Consider the following 19,244-nt stretch of genomic DNA (forward strand, 5'->3'; position numbering starts at 1 on the left):
ATTACTGTGAATTAGCACTACTATGTGATGTCTTATTAGTAAAATATAATGAATATATCATAAATAAAATACATTAAAGCAAAACCCAATTTCCGTGTATCCTTTTAATTTTTATGTATGTAACTAGAGTTTTAAATTCAATCTAGTTAAGCCTAAATCTACTATTTTTTTTAAATAATAAGACTAGGTACCTACCTACTTAGTTATTTTTCCCAATTGATGTGCAGAAAGTATAATATAAATTAATCATAGGTTACATACTTTTAGAATAAATGTCAGAAATTTTATAACATTTCACGTTTGATTCATGGACACAGGGGCGTATCCAGGGGGGGGGGGGGGGTAGGGGTTAAACCCCCCTCCCCCCTTAGCTCCAAATCTTTAATTAAATTTCTTATTCATCACTCAAACAAATTTCATATTAAAAAATAATAAAATTTTTACCATTACAATATTTAAATTTAAGAAGGTACCGAAAACTGCTAAAATAGCACTATTTTACATCTTAAAATCCTAATTTTCTCGGGGGAGGACCCCCGGACCCCTCGCTTTAATACGGGGGGGGGGGGGGGCATGCTTCTTAACACCCCCCCTACACAAATCCTGGCTACGCTACTGCATGGACATGTTTACGAACTTCCTTAAAAAATCAAATATCACATCTGTATCGTATCTGTATATCTCGTTAGAGCGATAAGAAATAATTTTCATAATATATTTTTAAAATGAGCAATCATAACTGCAAGGGTTGGAAAAAGCAGGGGTTAGAGGACAAATAAATTCATAATTTCTTTCACTATTAAATCTATTACAGTTTATTGTACATCTTCAAATACTGCGTAAAACTTTCTTCTGAAACAATTTTTTAAAAGAAGAACCATTACTGCAAGTAATAGAAAAAAAACAGGGGTTGAAATAAAAATAAAATAACTTCCATATCCTGTACACTATCAAATCAATTCTTATTTATTTTTAAATTTTTAAATATTATTTTGAACTTTCGTTGAAAATAAATTTTGATACGAACAATCATTACCGTAAGGGGTGCAAAAGTACTGAAAAACTATCTAAAAAATTTGTCTGAACAATTTTGCATGAGACGAAATATTACTGCTGGAGTTTGAAATAACAAACGAGTTTTAAACAATTTAAAATACCTTCCTACGTAGCATACACTACTACCAGTTTCGTTCAAACTTATTGTTAAACTTCTAAACATAAATCTTTCTTACTTAATGTTAAAAATTTATTTTACTGTGTAGTTAAATATTATATTATTATTAAACTGATATTTACGGTACATACCTTAACCAGAAGCTGAAGCAGTGAAATTTCAACAAAAAAATTACAAAGAGCAGTTTTTCAGTTTTTCACTAGGTACCTGAAATGTTTTTGATCATTTTGTAAAGGCACATTTCATTTAAACAAGTAGTTATTCAGTATTAACAGTTCTGGAAATGCTAGTTTAGGGTAGTTGTATTTGAAAAATGGCAAAACCAAGTTAATGGTTGATTAAGATAGGTTAGCTACACTAAAAATATAGTGAAAATGATTGATTAGTTTAGGTTAGCAACATAAATAATATTGTAAATTAGGTTAAACTGATACTTCATATTAGCAAAAATAACTATAGAAATATAGCAAAGCTATTTTAACAAACAGTTTAAACTATGTCATAGCATTAATTTGAAAATAGGATATTATTAAATTGTTAGATACATTATTGTGCGATATTTTAGTTTGTAATATTGGCCGCCATGGGGACAGAGTGAACAGTTGAAAGATGATGGCGACATGTCTTTATGAAGTGTAAAGGTGGGTTTACGATTGAAAATTAAGAATTAAGACTTAAGACTTAGTCGTGTACTTACCATATGACTCTATGTAAACTAGTGGAATGGTTTATGATTGTCATGTGTGAATTTTGACGGGTCGTGTGCGAACCATATGATGACTTAAGACTTAACAGAAATGGTTATATTTTATATTAATTTTTCGTTAAGACTTAAGGGAAGCGACCAATCACAACAAACTGGAACCTTTCAACCGGAAGTTTATGTCTTATTATTGGACCGAGCGAGGCAGTATTTTGGGTTAGAATTCGTATATTTGTCATTTTTAATCATCATCCATTTCGAAAAATAGATATCCCATTTGTCAATAACCTATTTCAAACCTGCTTCTCCGTTTCTAACAATGGCCGACCCCGACCATGTGTTTTGTGCTGTGATTGGTTAGAATTAACGACTTCTATGTCAATCATAAACTGGAAAATGTTGTTTTGACTTAATCGTGTGCTAGATGTTAAGTTATAATTCTTAAGGAAATCAATCGTAAACCCAGCTTAACTCCAGTTATGGATTTGCTAAATAAAAACGTAACACGTGGCGACGAGGATGGGATGTTGTGCCGGAAAGAATAATCCGTTTATTCAGCGTTGTTAAAATGGGAGGTTTCAAGGTGGAAAATTTTGTTTGCAGCGAGGATTCGTGGGAATCGTTCGCTGAGCGGCTGGATCAGTGTTTTATTGCCAATGGCGTCAGTGATAAAGAAGAGGACCAAGTGAAGCGGCGCGCAATTTTGATATCATCATTAGGCAAAGAAACATACAAAGAGTTACAGAATCTGTGCGAACCAAAGAAACCTAAGGATGTGAGTTACAGGGAACTTTTGAAGTTGTTGAGTGATCATTATTCTCCCAAGCCAACGGTCATAGCTGGACGGCACAATTTCCACAAGCGGGTGCAACAAGATACTGAAACGGTTTCTGACTTTGTGGTTGGTTTACGGAAATTAACCAGGTATTGTAATTTTGGGACTTTTTAGACTCAGCCTTGCGTGACCAATTTGTGGTTGGGGTAAGAGATAAACATATAACACATAGGTTATACTTGGAACCAAAAGACATCACGTTTGAGAATGCCATAGCACTTGCAGCTGCCTATGAAGCAGCAATGGATAATGCATCTTTAGGTGTGGCAGATCTGAAGGTTAGTGAGGTACCCTGTGAGCAGCCTCCAGTGACCGAGGCCGTAAATGTAGACAAGTTTAGGCCCAGGATGGTAGATGAAAAAGGGTTAGGACCAGTGAAATGCTTTTGCTGTGGTAGGGCTAACCATGTGGTGAAAGACTGTAAATTTAAGAATTATAGGTGCCACAATTGTAAACAGCTGGGTCATTTGCAGCGCATGTGTTCAAATCTAGCGATGTCAAAGAAGGGGGAGTCGAGAGCACACAACTTTGTGGAGCATGACGGTGCAGAGAACCAAGTTGGCCTCGTATATCGGTGGTAAAGTGAGTTCACGTCAGTGTTTTGTATATCAACTGGAACAAAACAAAAGCCATGGGTAATACCTGTTTTAGTCGGGGAAATACAATTAGACATGGAAGTCGGTGCAGCTATATCCGCCATATCGGAACATACCTACAAACAATTGTTCGCAACCTATCCCTTGAGGCCTACCAATGTCAGATTGAAGTCTTATACAAATGAGGTGATGAGTCCGTGTGGTACATTGAGGGTGCCAGTGAAAGCCTGAGACTGCAGAATTAGATATTTTTATAGTACCAAATGGTGGTCCACATTTGCTAGGGAGAGACTGGTATGATGCTTTACATTTACCACGACCACACTTGTATCATATCAAGACATCAGCCAAGCAAAAGTGGGAGTTATTTAACAGTTTGGTACGGCGATATCCATTGGTCTTTGATGAGGGCCTGGGAACATTTACTGGCGGGCAGGTCTCCTTACGACTAAAGGGAAATGTTCCTTCTGTGTTTTTGTCTGCCAGGACCCTTGCGTTCGCACTAAAACAAGGTGGACACGGAGCTAGACAGACTGTTAGGGCTGCACATTCTGCACCCCGTAACATTCAGTAGTTGGGCTTCACCGGTTGTGCCAGTGGCAAAAAGTGATGGCAGTGTATGTGTATGTGCTGATTTTAAAATAACTGTAAATACTGGATTAGTAGCAGAGTATTACACACTACCCAGGGTGGAAGAGCTGTTTGCAAGGTTGAAGGGTGGTGAGGAATTTTTTACAGTGGATTTGTCTCAAGCATTCCAGCAGTTAAAGTTAGACGAGGCGTCTCAAGAATTGTGCACAATCAATACACACAAGGGTCTTTTAAAATACAGCAGACTACCATTCGGAATTGTGTCCTGTCCGGCCATTTTTAAGCGTACAATGGAGCAGGTTCTTCAGGGCCTAGATGGAGTGGTTTTCTTTCAAGATGACGTTCTGGTTACTGGTCCGACAAGGGAGCAGCACTGGAAAAATCTGGGTACAGTATTCCAGCATCTAGACAAATATGGTCTCAAGGTAAATACAAAGAAGTGTAAATCCTCCAGTCTTCAGTAAATTTTTTGGGTCACACTATTGAAAAAGAGGGGTACACACTTGCGGTGACAAGGTCAGGGCAATTGTGGATGCACCAGTTCCGCAAGACCTCAAGCAGCTGCGTGCATGGCTTGGGTTGGTAAAATATTATGTTCGGTTCCTGCCTAACCTCTCTACAATCCTCGCACCCTTGCATGGGCTTTTGAAGAAAGGATGTCGTTGGAGTTGGACCTCGCAGTGCGATGTTGCCTTCAAGTAGCTCAAGGATTTGATTGTTTCGTCTACTGTACTGGCCCAATATGACCCTGATTTGCCTATGAAGATGGTGTGTGATACTTCACCATATGGCTTCGGGGCTGTAATCAGACATGTGTATCTGGACGGCTAGGAGAAACCAATTGCGTTTGCTTCTCTTACATTGTCAGAAGCCGAGAAGAACTATTCGCAGATAGATCGGAAAGCCTTGGCAATCGTTTTTGGCATCAAGAAATCCTTCCAGTATGTGTATGGGCGGAAGTTCTGCCTGGTTACCGATCAACAGCCCCTAACGCATATATTTGGGAACCATTGTGGCATTCCTCAATTGGCTGCAAATAGCGTACAGCGCTGGGCCGTTTTGTTGCAAGGATTTGACTACGAGGTACAGTACGTGAGAGGCTCAGCAAATTCCAATGCAGACGGCCTTTTCAGGCTGCCGTTGCACCGGGTAGAGGTTTCAGAAGAGCTTTCGTATCTGCATGTTGCAAAGACTGAGTTTTTACCAGTGATGGCACAAGCAATTAGGATCGCTACAGAGCATGACCGGGTTTTGAGCAAAGTATTGTTGTGTGTTAGTGATGGCTGGCCTGTTCAGGTTGAAGAGGCTTTGAAACCATTTTACACAAGAAGGCTGGAATTGACACTTGAGCAGGGAATGCTGATGTGGGGCCACATAGTGGTCGTGCCATCGTCTCTACAGAGTACAATTTTGCAGGAATTGCATTCCAGTTATTTAAGTGTGTGTAAAATGAAAGCTCTAGCACGGACTTATGTTTCGTGGCCGAAGTTAAATGATACATTGGAAAAGGTCACAACATCGTGTGAGTCGTGTTTCCGGGAGAAGTCTATGCCTGATAAGTCTATCCTTCTGCCATGGGTATAGCCTGGCAAGCCGTGGCATAGAGTGTACGTGGACATTGCTGGCCCCTTCCTGGGAAAGAACCTCTTAGTGTTAGTGGACAGCTACTCTAAGTGGCCTGAAGTGTGTGAACTCACAAGCATTAACAGCACAGCCATTATCAACAAATTGCGTGGGGGGTTTGCAAAGCATGGCCTCCTGGAGCGGCTTGTATCAGATAATGGCCCTCAGTTTGCATCGGAAGAGTTTCGACATTTCTGCTGTCAGAATGCCATACGACACACATTTTCCCCACCGTACCACCCAGTAACAAACGGGCAAGCTGAGAACATGGTCAAGATGTTCAAGCAGAAGATCAAAGCCATTCTCCACTCTGGTGTGCCAATGGAGGTGGCACTTCCTAGGTTCCTTCTGAGTTACCGGACGACACCACATGCTGTCACTGGAGAGTGTCCCAGCTGTATGATGTTTGGCAGGGTATTGCGCAATAGACTCTCCCTGGTTACACCTTCCGTAGCAGCCAGGGTTGCCACCCACCAACCGCCTCTTGCTTCTTCACCTCGGCGCAGGTCGGACACTTTTGCGCCTGGCAGTGCAGTGGTTTTTCGAGTCTATGGGCGTGAAGAGAACAAGTGGGACAGAGGCATCATAGTAGACCGACTGGGTCCACTCACTTACAGGGTAAACAGTATTGGAGGAGGTGTTTTCCATCGTCATCTTGATCAGATAAGATTATTTTCTTCACTTCAGAAATTTGTGTCACCCATTGACCAGCATGGTGTAGACAGTGACAGGGGCACGAGTTCATTGGCTGCAGTAGCGACTCAGGGTGCAAGAACTCCCTCAAAGTCAGTCACTGCCAATGTCCGTGATACTGTCGGTAAAGTAAAGTGTGTTATGCCAGGGATGGTTACTGGTGCGAATGGTGGTGTTTTCTTCAAGCGGTTCAGTCCAGCTACAATGGTTAGTAAGAGTCACGAAATAGGAAGGGGGAAGAGTGTGCTTGACAGTGACAGTGGTAAACCGAACCAACAGGTTTTAGGAAACAGCAGTACGTCGTATGCGGGCATAGTGGAGGACGAGCAGTTCAAGGGATTTCCTGTAGAGGCGCCTTCATTAAGCAACAGCACTGTTAAGGGTCGTAGGTACCCGATGAGAGACAGAGTACCAAAGAAGGTTACGAATGTATAGTGTGTTGTTTGCAGTGTGGGACATTTGTTGGCAACAATGTATTCGTTTGTTGTACTCTTTGTAATGTAGGCATGAGTGACTGGTTTGTCATCTCTGGTGTATTTGTACTTTCTTTTTAGTATTTGTTTATATACCTATTCTTCCTAATGGTTATGTGGGGGAGGAGTGTGGGATATTTTAGTTTGTAATATTGGCCACCATGGGAACAAAGTGTACAGTTGAAAGATGATGGCGACATGTCTTTATGAAGTGTAACTCCAGTTATGGATTTGCTAAATAAAAATGTAACAACTATGTCTTAATGTTCATATTGCACAGGAAAGACAAAATAATAGCAAGTAATTACTTTCATTCAACTCAAGTCATACAAGTTGAGATGTACTAGAAGGTGTGCATCTTTGTGGTGCAAAACACCTTTTTTTCCAGGTGTGATTCAAGAGTATTAAAACAATAAAAAACTTCCTCAACTCAACGTTCAAACACACCTCGAATGCAGTTTTATATAATCACAAAATCTTGCTACTGTAAATAGCTCAAATTCTGGGTTTTAAGTGCTCTGTGTGAAAAGTAGCAGAATTTTTAAAGAACGGGTCCAGTCAGCAAGATTCGTGTATGCTCGTGTCTTTTCTTCTGTCTTAAGTAAGTGTTTCGTCAAGCCTTAAGTACGTCAAACAAGCTCTGCTTGAGCACGTAGTCTTCATGAAGCTCATCTTGTTAACAGACTATGAAACATGGTTATTGAAATCGCCACCTTGAGAAAATGGATGGTCTTCGCCAAGACAATCTCAATACTTTGCTCAAGACACTACAATGAATACCAGCCTTAGTGCAAATTTGGCCACATACATTGGGCACAGTTTACTATCATCTCACCTGACTTCGTCAGTGTTGTGATGCTGCACTATCGGGTTACCATGCACTAGTTCATGAAATATCTCCAAGTGAGGGTACTCTCTACATGGCAGGAGGCGGCGGTTTGTATTTCTCAACAGGGATTTCCAAGGTGGTGGCCCCTCGGGATACCATTAGTTATTGAATGAAAGGCAGAGGTTCTGGACGCGTGTTTAATATTAGTAACTTAGCCTGTCTGACGTGAGAGCCAGGGCTCGTCCCGATGCACTGTCGTAGATAGTTCGGATGACGATTCAAAACTAGTGGTTATACCGATGGCTGGACACAATGCGCATATGCACTGGTCCTGTTATGTAGTCACCGGTGCAGTTGGCACAAATTACATGTATAAAGTTACATACACTTACAAATTTACTTTAAAAGCCTATTCGCTAACAGTTGCCGGCATGGAGCCTGGGCTGAGGGCCCCTAGGGTCTATTACATGGATGCTAAAAAAACAGTTACATAAAAGTTACATGAAGAGCCAAGGGGGGTGGTTAGGGGTTTTTAACCCCCCCCCCCCCCCCCTTAAGCCATCATTTTTTTTTCTTATCTGAAAGCAGGTTAGCTAAAAGCCTGGGTGTCTTATTGCTATCACCGTCCACTGCACTGGAGGAGAAGAGTAAGCGAGCCCTACCGATTCTCCTTCCCTTCCCCTACCCCTGTCACGAGCAGAAGTTATAAGGTTGTGACGCCGTGACGGGTCCCAAGTTTTCAAATATCTTACACCTATTGTATTTAATCAGCGCGGTAATTATAAGCAGGTGGTGACTGGGTAATTCTTCAAGCTAAAGCTAATTGTTTCTAGGAATAGGCCAGTTCTGCCGAAACCCAACCATTTTTATTCCTTATTTTTGTACTGTCGAGCTTCGAGCATGATTTATGATTTTCAGTGGACGTGGATAAGGCACTTGGATTGATTAAAATATCTTTAATTAATTTCTTACTTCATCACTCAAACAATTTTTTATTAAATAATTAATAATATTTTTACCATTACAATATTTAAAGTTAAGTACCGAAAACTGCTCAAATAGCACTATTTTACACCTTAAAATCCAATTATTATTTTTCCCGGGGGAGGACCCCCCCCCCCCCCCCCGTTTTAATAGGGGGGGACCATGCTTCTTAACCCCCCCGCCCCCATACACAAATCCTGGCTACGCTACTGGATGTGAGGCAGCAATAAGAACCACCAGACGCGCGCGCCTAGTGTCATTTCGCCCCTATGCGCAAGGTGCTAAACTGGCACGCAGTGTTGCCATTGTATCGCTGGAAAAGCGGTCATACTATAATTTTATTGCTGGAAAAAAAATATATACTAAAGTTCACTGTAGGTTTAAATTATTTCGTATCAACCTGAATAAGAGATTTTGTGATATAGCTGTGCGAAAGGTAATTTTTAGTCATGTTGGAGGGCTCGGAAATAGCATTTCCAATGCCCATTAAGTTTTTTCAATGTACTTAAACCCCTTCTCTGGAATGTGTTTTCTTTTTATATACAGGTACCATGGGCGTATATAAGGGGGGGGGGGGGGGTTCAGGGGGTCAGACCCCCCCCCCCTTTTAGCATATGACATAATTAAAATTAGCAGAATATTGATGATGAATAATATAATCTGTGCCACAAAATATGAGCACGCGTCAAAACAATGAACTACCTATATATGCTACGTGACCACTGCGCCTTGCACATCCCCCCTCCCGACTTCTGCGCATCATTCATACTGCGCATGCACCGCACCCGCCTCCCGCGCGACGCGCTTACTGCTCATGCGCACAACAGTCGAGTCTCGCGACCTTGATAGAACCACGCGCCATCGCCAGCCAACATGTTTTTTCAAGCCATCTTTTGTTGTTTTTAAATGTCTACTCTTGAATAAAAATTTATTATGAAACGGTCATCAAACCAAGCATCACTTTTGGATTTTTTTGAAAAAAAGGAGAGAGTGAAATCCCATCTTGAAGAAGTAGAGTCTGCTCGACTGGAAAATCTGTCATCCGAGAAGATTTTCTAGAATTTATCAACGTAGATGATGTTTCAGCTCAAGCGTTAGCGAAGACTATTATAACACATCTCTTAAGCTATAATTTGAACATGGATAAATTTATTGGGCAAGGGTTTGATGGTGCTGCAGTGATGAGTGGTCACTTACGAGACGTGAGAACAATTATCGCAGAACAATACCCAAAAGCGCAATTCGTACACTGTGTGGCTCACGTTCTGAATTTGGTTCTAGCGCATTCAAGTGAGGTACCTATGATAAGAAACTGTATCGGAACCATAAAAAGTATAGTAAACTTTTTTTTTCGTCCATCTCCACTTAGAGACAGTCTTATGAAGAAAATTGCGAATCAAAATAACTCATTCAATGCTTATCTCTCTTTGTGAGACGCGATGGACAGAAAAACATGTGGCTGTTAAAATATTCGCAGAAATGCACAGCAATTGAAACACTTCAGGATTCTGCTAATAGAAATGTCAGCACTGAAGCATACCAACTGCAAACAGCTATGGAAAACAGCCAATTAGTTGTACTGAGAAAAGTATTTTCATATGCAGTAAATCTAAATAAGGCAATGCAAAAGATCAATGTCGATTTGACCATTATTTGCAGTTATGTAAAACAATAAAAAATACTTTACAAAATATTCGGAATGAAAACGAGTTCGCGATCCTTTTCGAGCAAGCAAAGAATATCAGTTTACACGACATAAATGTTCCAAGAACGACTGGAAGGCAAACTCAGCGCAGTAATGTTCCAGGAGAAACTGCTGAGATATATTATTGTCGAAATGTATTTTACCCTTTCATTGACAATGTGATTACAAAACTTGATGCACGCTTTAAACCACATGAAAAAACAATAGAAGGGATTCAAATGCTTCTGCCTGAGAAGATCAATAAGGATCCAGGATAAGCGAAAGGCTTAAAAAAATAGCACTATTATTTTTAGGAGAAACTAAGGCAAATCATTTTTCAAGTGATTATGAAATATGGCAGAATTATTGGGAGCATATGGCGAAAAAACCATCCACCGCATTAGAAAGTCTAGATCAGTGCGAGAATCAATTTTTTCCTACTATAAAAAAGCTGCTCACTATTTTGGCCACACTCCCAGTGTCCACAGCAACCCCAGAAATATGTTTTTCAACCCTAAAGAGGTTAAAAAAAACTACTTGAGAAACAGCATGGGAGATGAACGACTAACTGGGCTTGCGTTGATGAGCGTTCATCATGACATAGTTTCTGAACTGGATTCAGATGAAATCATAAATATATAAATATGTTGGCCATAAGACCTAAAAGGCTAAATTTAATACTTTAAAGTTTTCATTTTTTTAACTTTTTACCTCTAATTTATTATTTTATTTTGAAGGCTTTTTTTATGCCAAATGTTTTAATTGATTGTAGTATTTTTTTATGTCAAAATGTTTTATGTTGATTGTGCAATACAGAAATAAATAAAAGCCGAAGCATCGCAAACAAGATAGAATAAAATACCTATGTAGTTAAAAAAAAAACTATTGATATACAATATTATGTTTATGTTATCTATCTTATACTTTGTTGCTTTTAATATATTAAAATAAATTCTTTACGGACATTACTTACAAATTTTATTCGAATGTACTTAAAGTAACTATTGTTTGTATGTAGTTTAATTGTATGTAGCTGAACTAGTGTGTACCCATTTCATATTTAAGTAATTGTTAAATGACTATGATTTGAGCGTTTAAATTTTTAGCTTTTACCCGCGGACACCCCCCATGTGAAAGCTATTGCTACGGCCGTGACAGGTACATTGAAAAAAATTATAGCAACTCTCCAAATAAACTGATATTCCTAACCAACTGCAACGCAGTTCAAAAGCAAGGGAGGCGGGCCGCTTAGGCACTGACCAAAATCTGTCATTCACTCACATACTTAAATAGACTTAATGTTTTCTAGTGGAATATTTTTAAATAATACATTTATATCATTTTCATTTTCTGTTACTAAGAGGGAGAGTCGGTATAATATAGTGATTTTATACAGTTTTAAACTAACGTTAAGGTTGTTGGAACATGAAAAATGGATCATTTTAATTTTGCACGTAATCGTGTTAGTAATTTAAGAGTCCAACCATTGATGTACTGCCACTACCTTTCACTGTGATTCTCTGGCAGTTAATATGTTATAACTTTTTTTTTAAATTATGAAGCTGCAAAAAAAAATTACTATTTTCCATTGAAGTGTGTAAAAAATATAAAGCTAAATAATAAAAAAAAAACACAAGCCTGCTTACATTTGATTGTTGACAAAATCTTAGGCTTACGTGATGTATTTTGAGGCAAGGAAAGTTTTTTTGGGGGTGGACGACCCAGGGGGGGGGGGGGGGGAGGCGGCATTAAGGTTTTTCGCCTAGGACGCCAATTTACCTTGCACCGGCCCTGCCTACTTGGGAAAATTAAAATTACTAAATTTAATTCATGTGATAGAGCTGCTATATGTATTATTTTCGGCATAGGAAATGTATCGATGGTTGCCAAATGTCCACTAGAATGCATTGAATTTAGTTTATAGCCTAGTGCAGGGTAGAGTTTATTAAAATGGTTGCTTTTTCATTAACTAACAGGCATAGGGTTTGGACACGTTCTGGAATATGGTCCGCGAGTTAGGTTTCGGTTGTATCCCAACAAGGTATTGCTTATTCGCTACCTTGCCAGGATGTCTTGGAATATCGCCCTTATAGTTTTTTGTTTGCTTCCTAATCAAGTTGATCATGGCCCTTTGATTGAGATTTTGTTTCGGTGTTTTTTGTCACATCTCCACGAAAGTTTAATTCCTCTGGAACATTTTATGCTGAATTGTTAGATGTGATAAATGTTGATAACGATCTGGCCAGCGACTGCACATATAAAGCTTTGCCTTTCTGTTTTTTTTCCTGCTGCGCTCCACTTGGGTGCACCATTTCATGGTCATATACCTGAAATATGAAAATGGGGAACATACTATTTTGCTTCAAAAATTAAATGCAAAAAATATATATAATCGGGTCACGTAATTTCTGTGACAGTGTAGCTGAAGTATACCACAACACAATCTCTCTACATCATTTAACATTCAGACTCTGGAATGACATCTTGCCAGCAGCGGAAACATATAAACGAACCAGAATATGATATAATTTTCAATCTGCGAGAGAATAGCCGGACGAAATGATGTATGCTTTCCACTTAATTTTACACATTTATTTATTATATACTGCTTGCTAACTGCTATAGCCTATTTGGATTTTGCAGAGGGATGTAGGAGCATACATATGCATGCATAAAATAAGCAAAATCAAAAGGCTTGTTCTTTATTAAGTTGATTTTTGTCTACAACAATGAAAAATATCTCATTATATAATATATATTTAATTAATAACTCTTTATATATACACTCGCCCCCTACTTCCCACTGCCCTAGCATTTTCCCAATCTGCCCAGTTATAACATGGATCTTGTAGGCCTACTTGATCACCAAATAAAAATGTATGTTTTTTTTGCAACTTTAGTTAATGTACAAATACAAACAAATACAATCAAATTAGCATGCATTAGAATATTTACATTACTTACTTACATAATTCAATGTCACGAAATGGCACTATAAAGCCTCAGTAACAATACACAACTAACTCACCAGAAAAATGTGGGGTGTCTGTCCGGCTTGGCCCACAGTTGCGGACAGGATTCGCTGTGGATTGAGTGTCAATGAGTCACGGGTTGTTTACATCTCGTGCGAGTACTGCAGAGACACACTTCCACTAACCATATACTCTCACTAAACATCATCAACTACAGACGGGTTTCGTTCATTACATTTGTTTGCTGAACTGAAAGCAATTTGTATATATTTTTATTTTGGAGATTTCAAAAACAGAGCGAGACGTCGCGTCTTCACATATGCGCACAGATAGCCCGTCATTTTGTGCAGAACCCGCTGACAGATAGCTGCAGACAGAGAGCCTATTTTGGTTCTGGATGCGGCGACAAAACTGAGCCATCTTTTGCGCCACTGGGCCAAAGACATGCCCATGTTTGCTACCAAATCGATAGAAACCCTCGTAAGTTCTTGAAATGTTTGAGTAATAAACCCTCGTAAGTTTTTGAAATGTTTTGAGTAATACACATAATATTTTAATTTAACAGAAGTCGAAAGATTACACTGCCTGAATACAAGCCTAAGGGCAATATTCCAAGACATTCGGGCAAGGTAGCGAATAAGGACTGCCTTGTTGGGATATAACAGTACAGGTACTCGCGAATAATTGAGCTTCGCGCACGCGCGGAATTCGGGTAACAGATTGGCAATGGATAGGACAGCGAAATCCATTCCCTAAAAGTAAGAGATTGGCCAGGTCCTATCGGGCACTTGGAATACAACTAGGGTACATGTGTAGCACATTCAACGCCTAAATACTAGTTTTTTGTGTCTTGGAATACCAGCCTAATCCATACCCAATTATTGTTTCATTTAAGCTGATTTAATATTATAGCAATAAATTCCATTTGAATACATTTCTTAGAATGTTTCAATGAGTAATTTATTTAAATTTGAAATTTGTGACGTAGCTTCTAATATTTGCTTCCTCTATAACGGCAGGGGGTCCCCCCCCCCCCCCCCCCCAACCGTAGTTATTTTAAGTGGCATTTGACAATATAATCTTTTGTATTGATGTTCTTACACTAAAAGATTTTGTTTATTATCATATTATTTTTTTTATTATTATTATTTAAGTTTTTATTTCTCTTTGTTGATAATAAACAATTTTAGTTCATTGTTTTATTTGCATGTCAAGAGTTTTATTTTCTGGGTAAACCATTACACAGGGTTTATTGATAACATTCGCATGTGCAAGAATTAATCTTAATAAATAATAGTTAAAAGCATTATTTAATGATGGAATTTTTGATGATAAATAATTGGAAATATCTATATATGAAAAACACTGTACGCGTAGCCACGTACAGAGTCTTGCCTCAAAACAATATTTAGTTTCTGTAATTATGAGCGTTTCAGATTTTTATTCTTGTGTTACCTCCATGGACAATTATTTATTACTCTTTAGACTCTGAAGTTTATTTTTGTTCATGTTGACTATATGTTAATTTAATTTTCTTTCTGTGCACAATATTTACAATTAGTTTTGTTTTGAATGTTAATGTGGCGAGCAGGTATTTACATAATTTTTATTTTTAAAATTAGTCTGTTGGCAATATATTGATTATGTGATAACGTATTTTTCATCATATACTGAGTATTCTTTAATGTATTTTCGGCCATATTGTAATAAGTTTGATTTAGGCTAACAATGAATGTTTAAATTTTGTAACAATTAGATAAATGAAATTTGTATGAAGTGCAGGAAAGCTATAGAAGGAAAAGGGTCTTTGGAAGCCATTGTTTAAGTATGGCCTGAGCGAGGATTGATGTCTACTAAAATGGGTTTTAACGTCAGGAAATGACCTTAATTCATCAAGATTTATAATTGAGGAAAATCCTGTGATGTTTGTCTACAAGTGGAAGAATAATTTGTATTAATCAGGTTTGATTTTGGCTTGGTTTGGCCATTTACAGGATTTGTAAGACCTCAGGCTTGATTCTGTAAAAGAAGATTTAAGGTAAGCCTGAAATACCTGAATGTTCCCGAGCATCGTAACGTATTATCATTTGACACAGATTAAACTGATATGTTGAACTCTACAACAAACAAAATTATACTTTGTCGATAAACCCCAGAGGTAGGGGTGAGAATCTCAGTGTGACCGAGTGAAGCTAGTTTTGGGAAATATAAACTGTTATATGATTTTTCGTTCAAACTGTTGAGTACCATGAAAGTTAGCAGTCATGATTATATTTCAGTATGAAAACATTAAACTCATCCAATTTTAAAGCTGACTATCTTATAACTACTTTAATAGTTTATTTTTATTACAAGTACTGTTTTGAGTAAGGTTTTGGTTCAACATAATTAATTAATATTTTATGTAAGAGAAGATTTTATGTAAGGATGTAATTTTATGGGTTTGTTTATATGTGTTATGTTGTTGGAAGTATTTTGTCGCCTGGTAATTAAATTTGACAACCCTAGAAAAATCATTTTTATGTTGAATATTAGTGGATGATTCTATACAATAATTGTGGAAACACTACAATCATGCCATTTCTTAGGTACCTGGTTTATGTATATATTTGTTCCATTTAAAGTTTATTATATTAACAATAATAGGAACATGGCGCCCATTTTTATTAATTATAACTACAAATATTAGTTACCACACTCAGATAACATAAATTCAACCTCACACTTTGTATGTAATTTATGTAATTGAATTATCGAGGTGGTAGCAGTGTAGGAGCAACACAAAAGGAAGTAAAGAGGGAGAAGAAGAATAGTACATTTACAACACATTTATAATACATGGACCAAGGCTGGATTACATTGAGGTGATATAAAGTATGTATGAATGAAGTATTACTATTACTGTAAGAAAGTAAATGTTTTCATTTTCATTTTTAAGTTTAAGTAAATTAGATTTGGGATTATTTTCTTGGTGTTGGATGGGGTTGAAATGGTTTGGGGATGCAATAATTTGGAATGGCAAGTTTTATGTTGTGTAGTCTTAGCATGAGTGGTTATATGATGATTGATTTTAGGCCAAATTGCATAAGAAGAATGGCTGTACGGTGAATGAGACTATGCTGAATGAATCCTGACATTTTCCGTAGGTACCAACATCTAGACAGTAACATATTAGGATAACTATATAAATAACAATGCACTGTGGTGTGTAGTTTACAACTTATTAGAATAAAATTCAGAATGCGCTAGCACACGACAGCATTGTTTGGTGTTAAATGTCATTTTTGATGTGCTAGACTAAGTCAAAGGTAGCAGTAGCGGCTTGCTGGGTATTTTCTCTCCAGTTCTGGCAATACAATTCTTTCCACCATCTCCTTCGTCTGGTGAACATACACACTTCTGTCCCGCTCCTTCTTGAACTTCTTCACGCCTGGCTTGTGCACTACGAACGCATTGTCCAGCACATGGAACTCGTAGCAAAGAGCGCACAATTCAAACACCTGCACAAAAACACATCAAGTCGTTTATGAAAACTGAAATTAGTAAAAACCTGTGGTGAACCTTCTTCCAGAAAAAAAAACTTTTATATAATATGGTGCTCAAGTTAGTAAGAAAAATTATATCCTTATGTAACAATTATGTTTCCCTTGAAAGTGCACACATTCCTTGAGACAAAGACATTCAAATGTCCCTTAGAATAGTGGTAGTAGGATAGAAGTAGGATTCGAGATGTGGAGCATGGAGTTTGTAGTCTCAACGAAATCTTATATTTGTAATAACATTTTGTAGTCTTTACTAAGCCACTTCTACACACTAGAAAGTTATTTTCTTGAAACCAAAAATAACCGTCTGGGTCCACAATTTATGGCGGCAAAAAATTTTTGTTTCAGTGCGGCCATAACTTGGGTATTCGTTGATCTTGAATTTCTCTTTTTTCCTTTGACATTGAACTTGGACTCTGAAATATGAAACTTCGCCTGAAATTGGACACCTAGAATATTTTTCACATAAAAAAAATAAAACTAAATAAAATGTATAACCTGTTCCCAAATTAAGCCAAATAAGAGCGAAGATGTGCCCTGCATCAAATGACTATATGCTGCCACAGACAAGTAGGCCACCGAATGTCTGAGTGTAGTAACATGTTTTGGTGGCGTAATGACTGTGTTGATGTATGTTGGCGATGTATGTTAGCTAAATATATTCTGAATATGAATAATCTATGTCTTTTGTTTCGGAGACGCTTTGTATATGCACTTGCCATTGGGTTCGTAGTAGGCATAACATGTATTGAATTTTTGCACAGGATTTCCTTCACGGTTCATAGACCACTTCTGGTATATTTTTATAGGTTCTATATTAATCCTGAAGCTTAAAGATTATGCATCTATATTAAATATAGCATCTAGCAGTACAAGAACTACCTATCCAAAACTAGAGTGGAGAACATAGCTTCCAGAATGCTGTACTAGCCTCACTGGCCACCTCACTGGAAAACACCTGCTTTCTTTTCAAACATGGCAGGAAAAAAATAAATGAGCGACAAGTTTGCGAGAGACTTGGTGACGAAATTTATAAACAGCCTGATGTTCAGCAGGTACCCAGGAGACCCCTCTGAGGTCCACATTTCCTCGCACATGCTGAATTTGGTAATCGTTATGAGAGATGCCAATACCATGTGGAATATACTTTCCAGTACACAATATCTGCTATTTTTTCATCTTTTTTATATATTTAACATTAAACATTTTGGCTCTGTTTGACCATAGTACATAATTAATTTCATGTGTTGTTATCAATAGTGACCCACAGCTAAAAACATTTTATTCAAATAATAGGTAATGGGTGTTTATAATTTCTATTATTTTCTTTCAAAATGTATATGCCTGTAATAATACTGCCAAAAGACACTATGTATTTTATGATCTTATAAAAATAAAAAATAGTAAAATTGAAAATATTAAAACTTATTATAATTATCAAATACCTAGGTTATGGATAGTGCCTAACATCTCCAAGAAGGAAGCTTTTGCAGCACGGATCAGGAAAATGGAAATGGCATATCAGCTAAACAAGGGCATTTACATGAAAGTAAAGAGCAAATACCGAAGCTAGCACAACCATTGAACTCTTCACACATGAGGAAAAAATAAATGACATGTTGATGAAGAGGAGGATTGCATTTAATGATCACATAGGACGAATGAGTCCAACTATATTGACAAAAAGATTCAAATTATAATGATATTTAACTGCTTATGAATTTTTAACTTAAATTATCCTTATTCAACAATTGTTAAGAACTTAAAGGCAATTTTGACGTGACGTCTAATAAATCGATGAACGCCGGCTGCACGCACGAAAAAGTGTCCCGTAACGCACATTGTCCCACTACGATGTGTCCCGTTACGCTCATTGTACGCTTGCGCCGCATCTCTCTTCCACTCGAGTGGAACAACCATCGATTTGAGTTTTCAATCATGTTTTCGTCGTTTGAATTATTAATAGGCTATTATGTAATTTAACGATCGTCCACCGATTTTCAGCACAATCGGTATGGTTATTTAAAAGTAATGTTGAATTTTTAAATACATTTTTGTACGAACAATGGTGTTTTACAGTTACACATAATAATTTAATTACACCCGGGATATTTTGTACAATGTTTTAAACAATATTGTAACACATTATAAATAAGTTTGGTGTATTTGGGATGCGTATTTGTTATAAAATCGTATTATAAAAACGAAATAATATTATTCCCCTACGGTGCTGCCTTCTACGGTGATGGACGCGAACCGAACGAATCGCGCTATGTACCCGCGTCCGCGGCAACCAGGCACTCGTTAATACATATTTTCCTTTGTTTATCACGAGGGGCGTTATTATTAATGAATTATAAATAAAATTTCGAGCCCGGGGCCACAATTGCATATCATTTTGAGCACTGGAAGACATCAAAACGTAAAATATTCTCGACGAATTTTAATCTCGGCCCCATCGCACCACGAGCGTCTGGGTTGAAGATTAAAGCCGAATTTCTTTCTTAAACTTACTAATACTTATTTTATTAACTGCAAGAGCATT

General features: G+C 37.7%; 1 protein-coding gene across 1 annotated transcript in view; it reads right to left on the bottom strand.

Moving 5' to 3' along the window:
• Nucleotides 1–16,459: 16,459 nt before the first annotated feature.
• LOC134527169 (beta-1,4-glucuronyltransferase 1-like) overlaps nucleotides 16,460–19,244 on the bottom strand; it is an 83,673-nt gene continuing 80,888 nt past the window's right edge. Inside the window, exon 6 of the mRNA XM_063359574.1 lies at nucleotides 16,460–16,657. Within this exon, the coding sequence (XP_063215644.1) occupies nucleotides 16,460–16,657 (198 nt within the window). The remainder of the gene's footprint in view (nucleotides 16,658–19,244) is intronic.

This window comes from Bacillus rossius, chromosome 1, assembly GCF_032445375.1.
Source record: "Bacillus rossius redtenbacheri isolate Brsri chromosome 1, Brsri_v3, whole genome shotgun sequence".
NCBI classification, from domain to species: Eukaryota; Metazoa; Arthropoda; class Insecta; order Phasmatodea; family Bacillidae; genus Bacillus; species Bacillus rossius.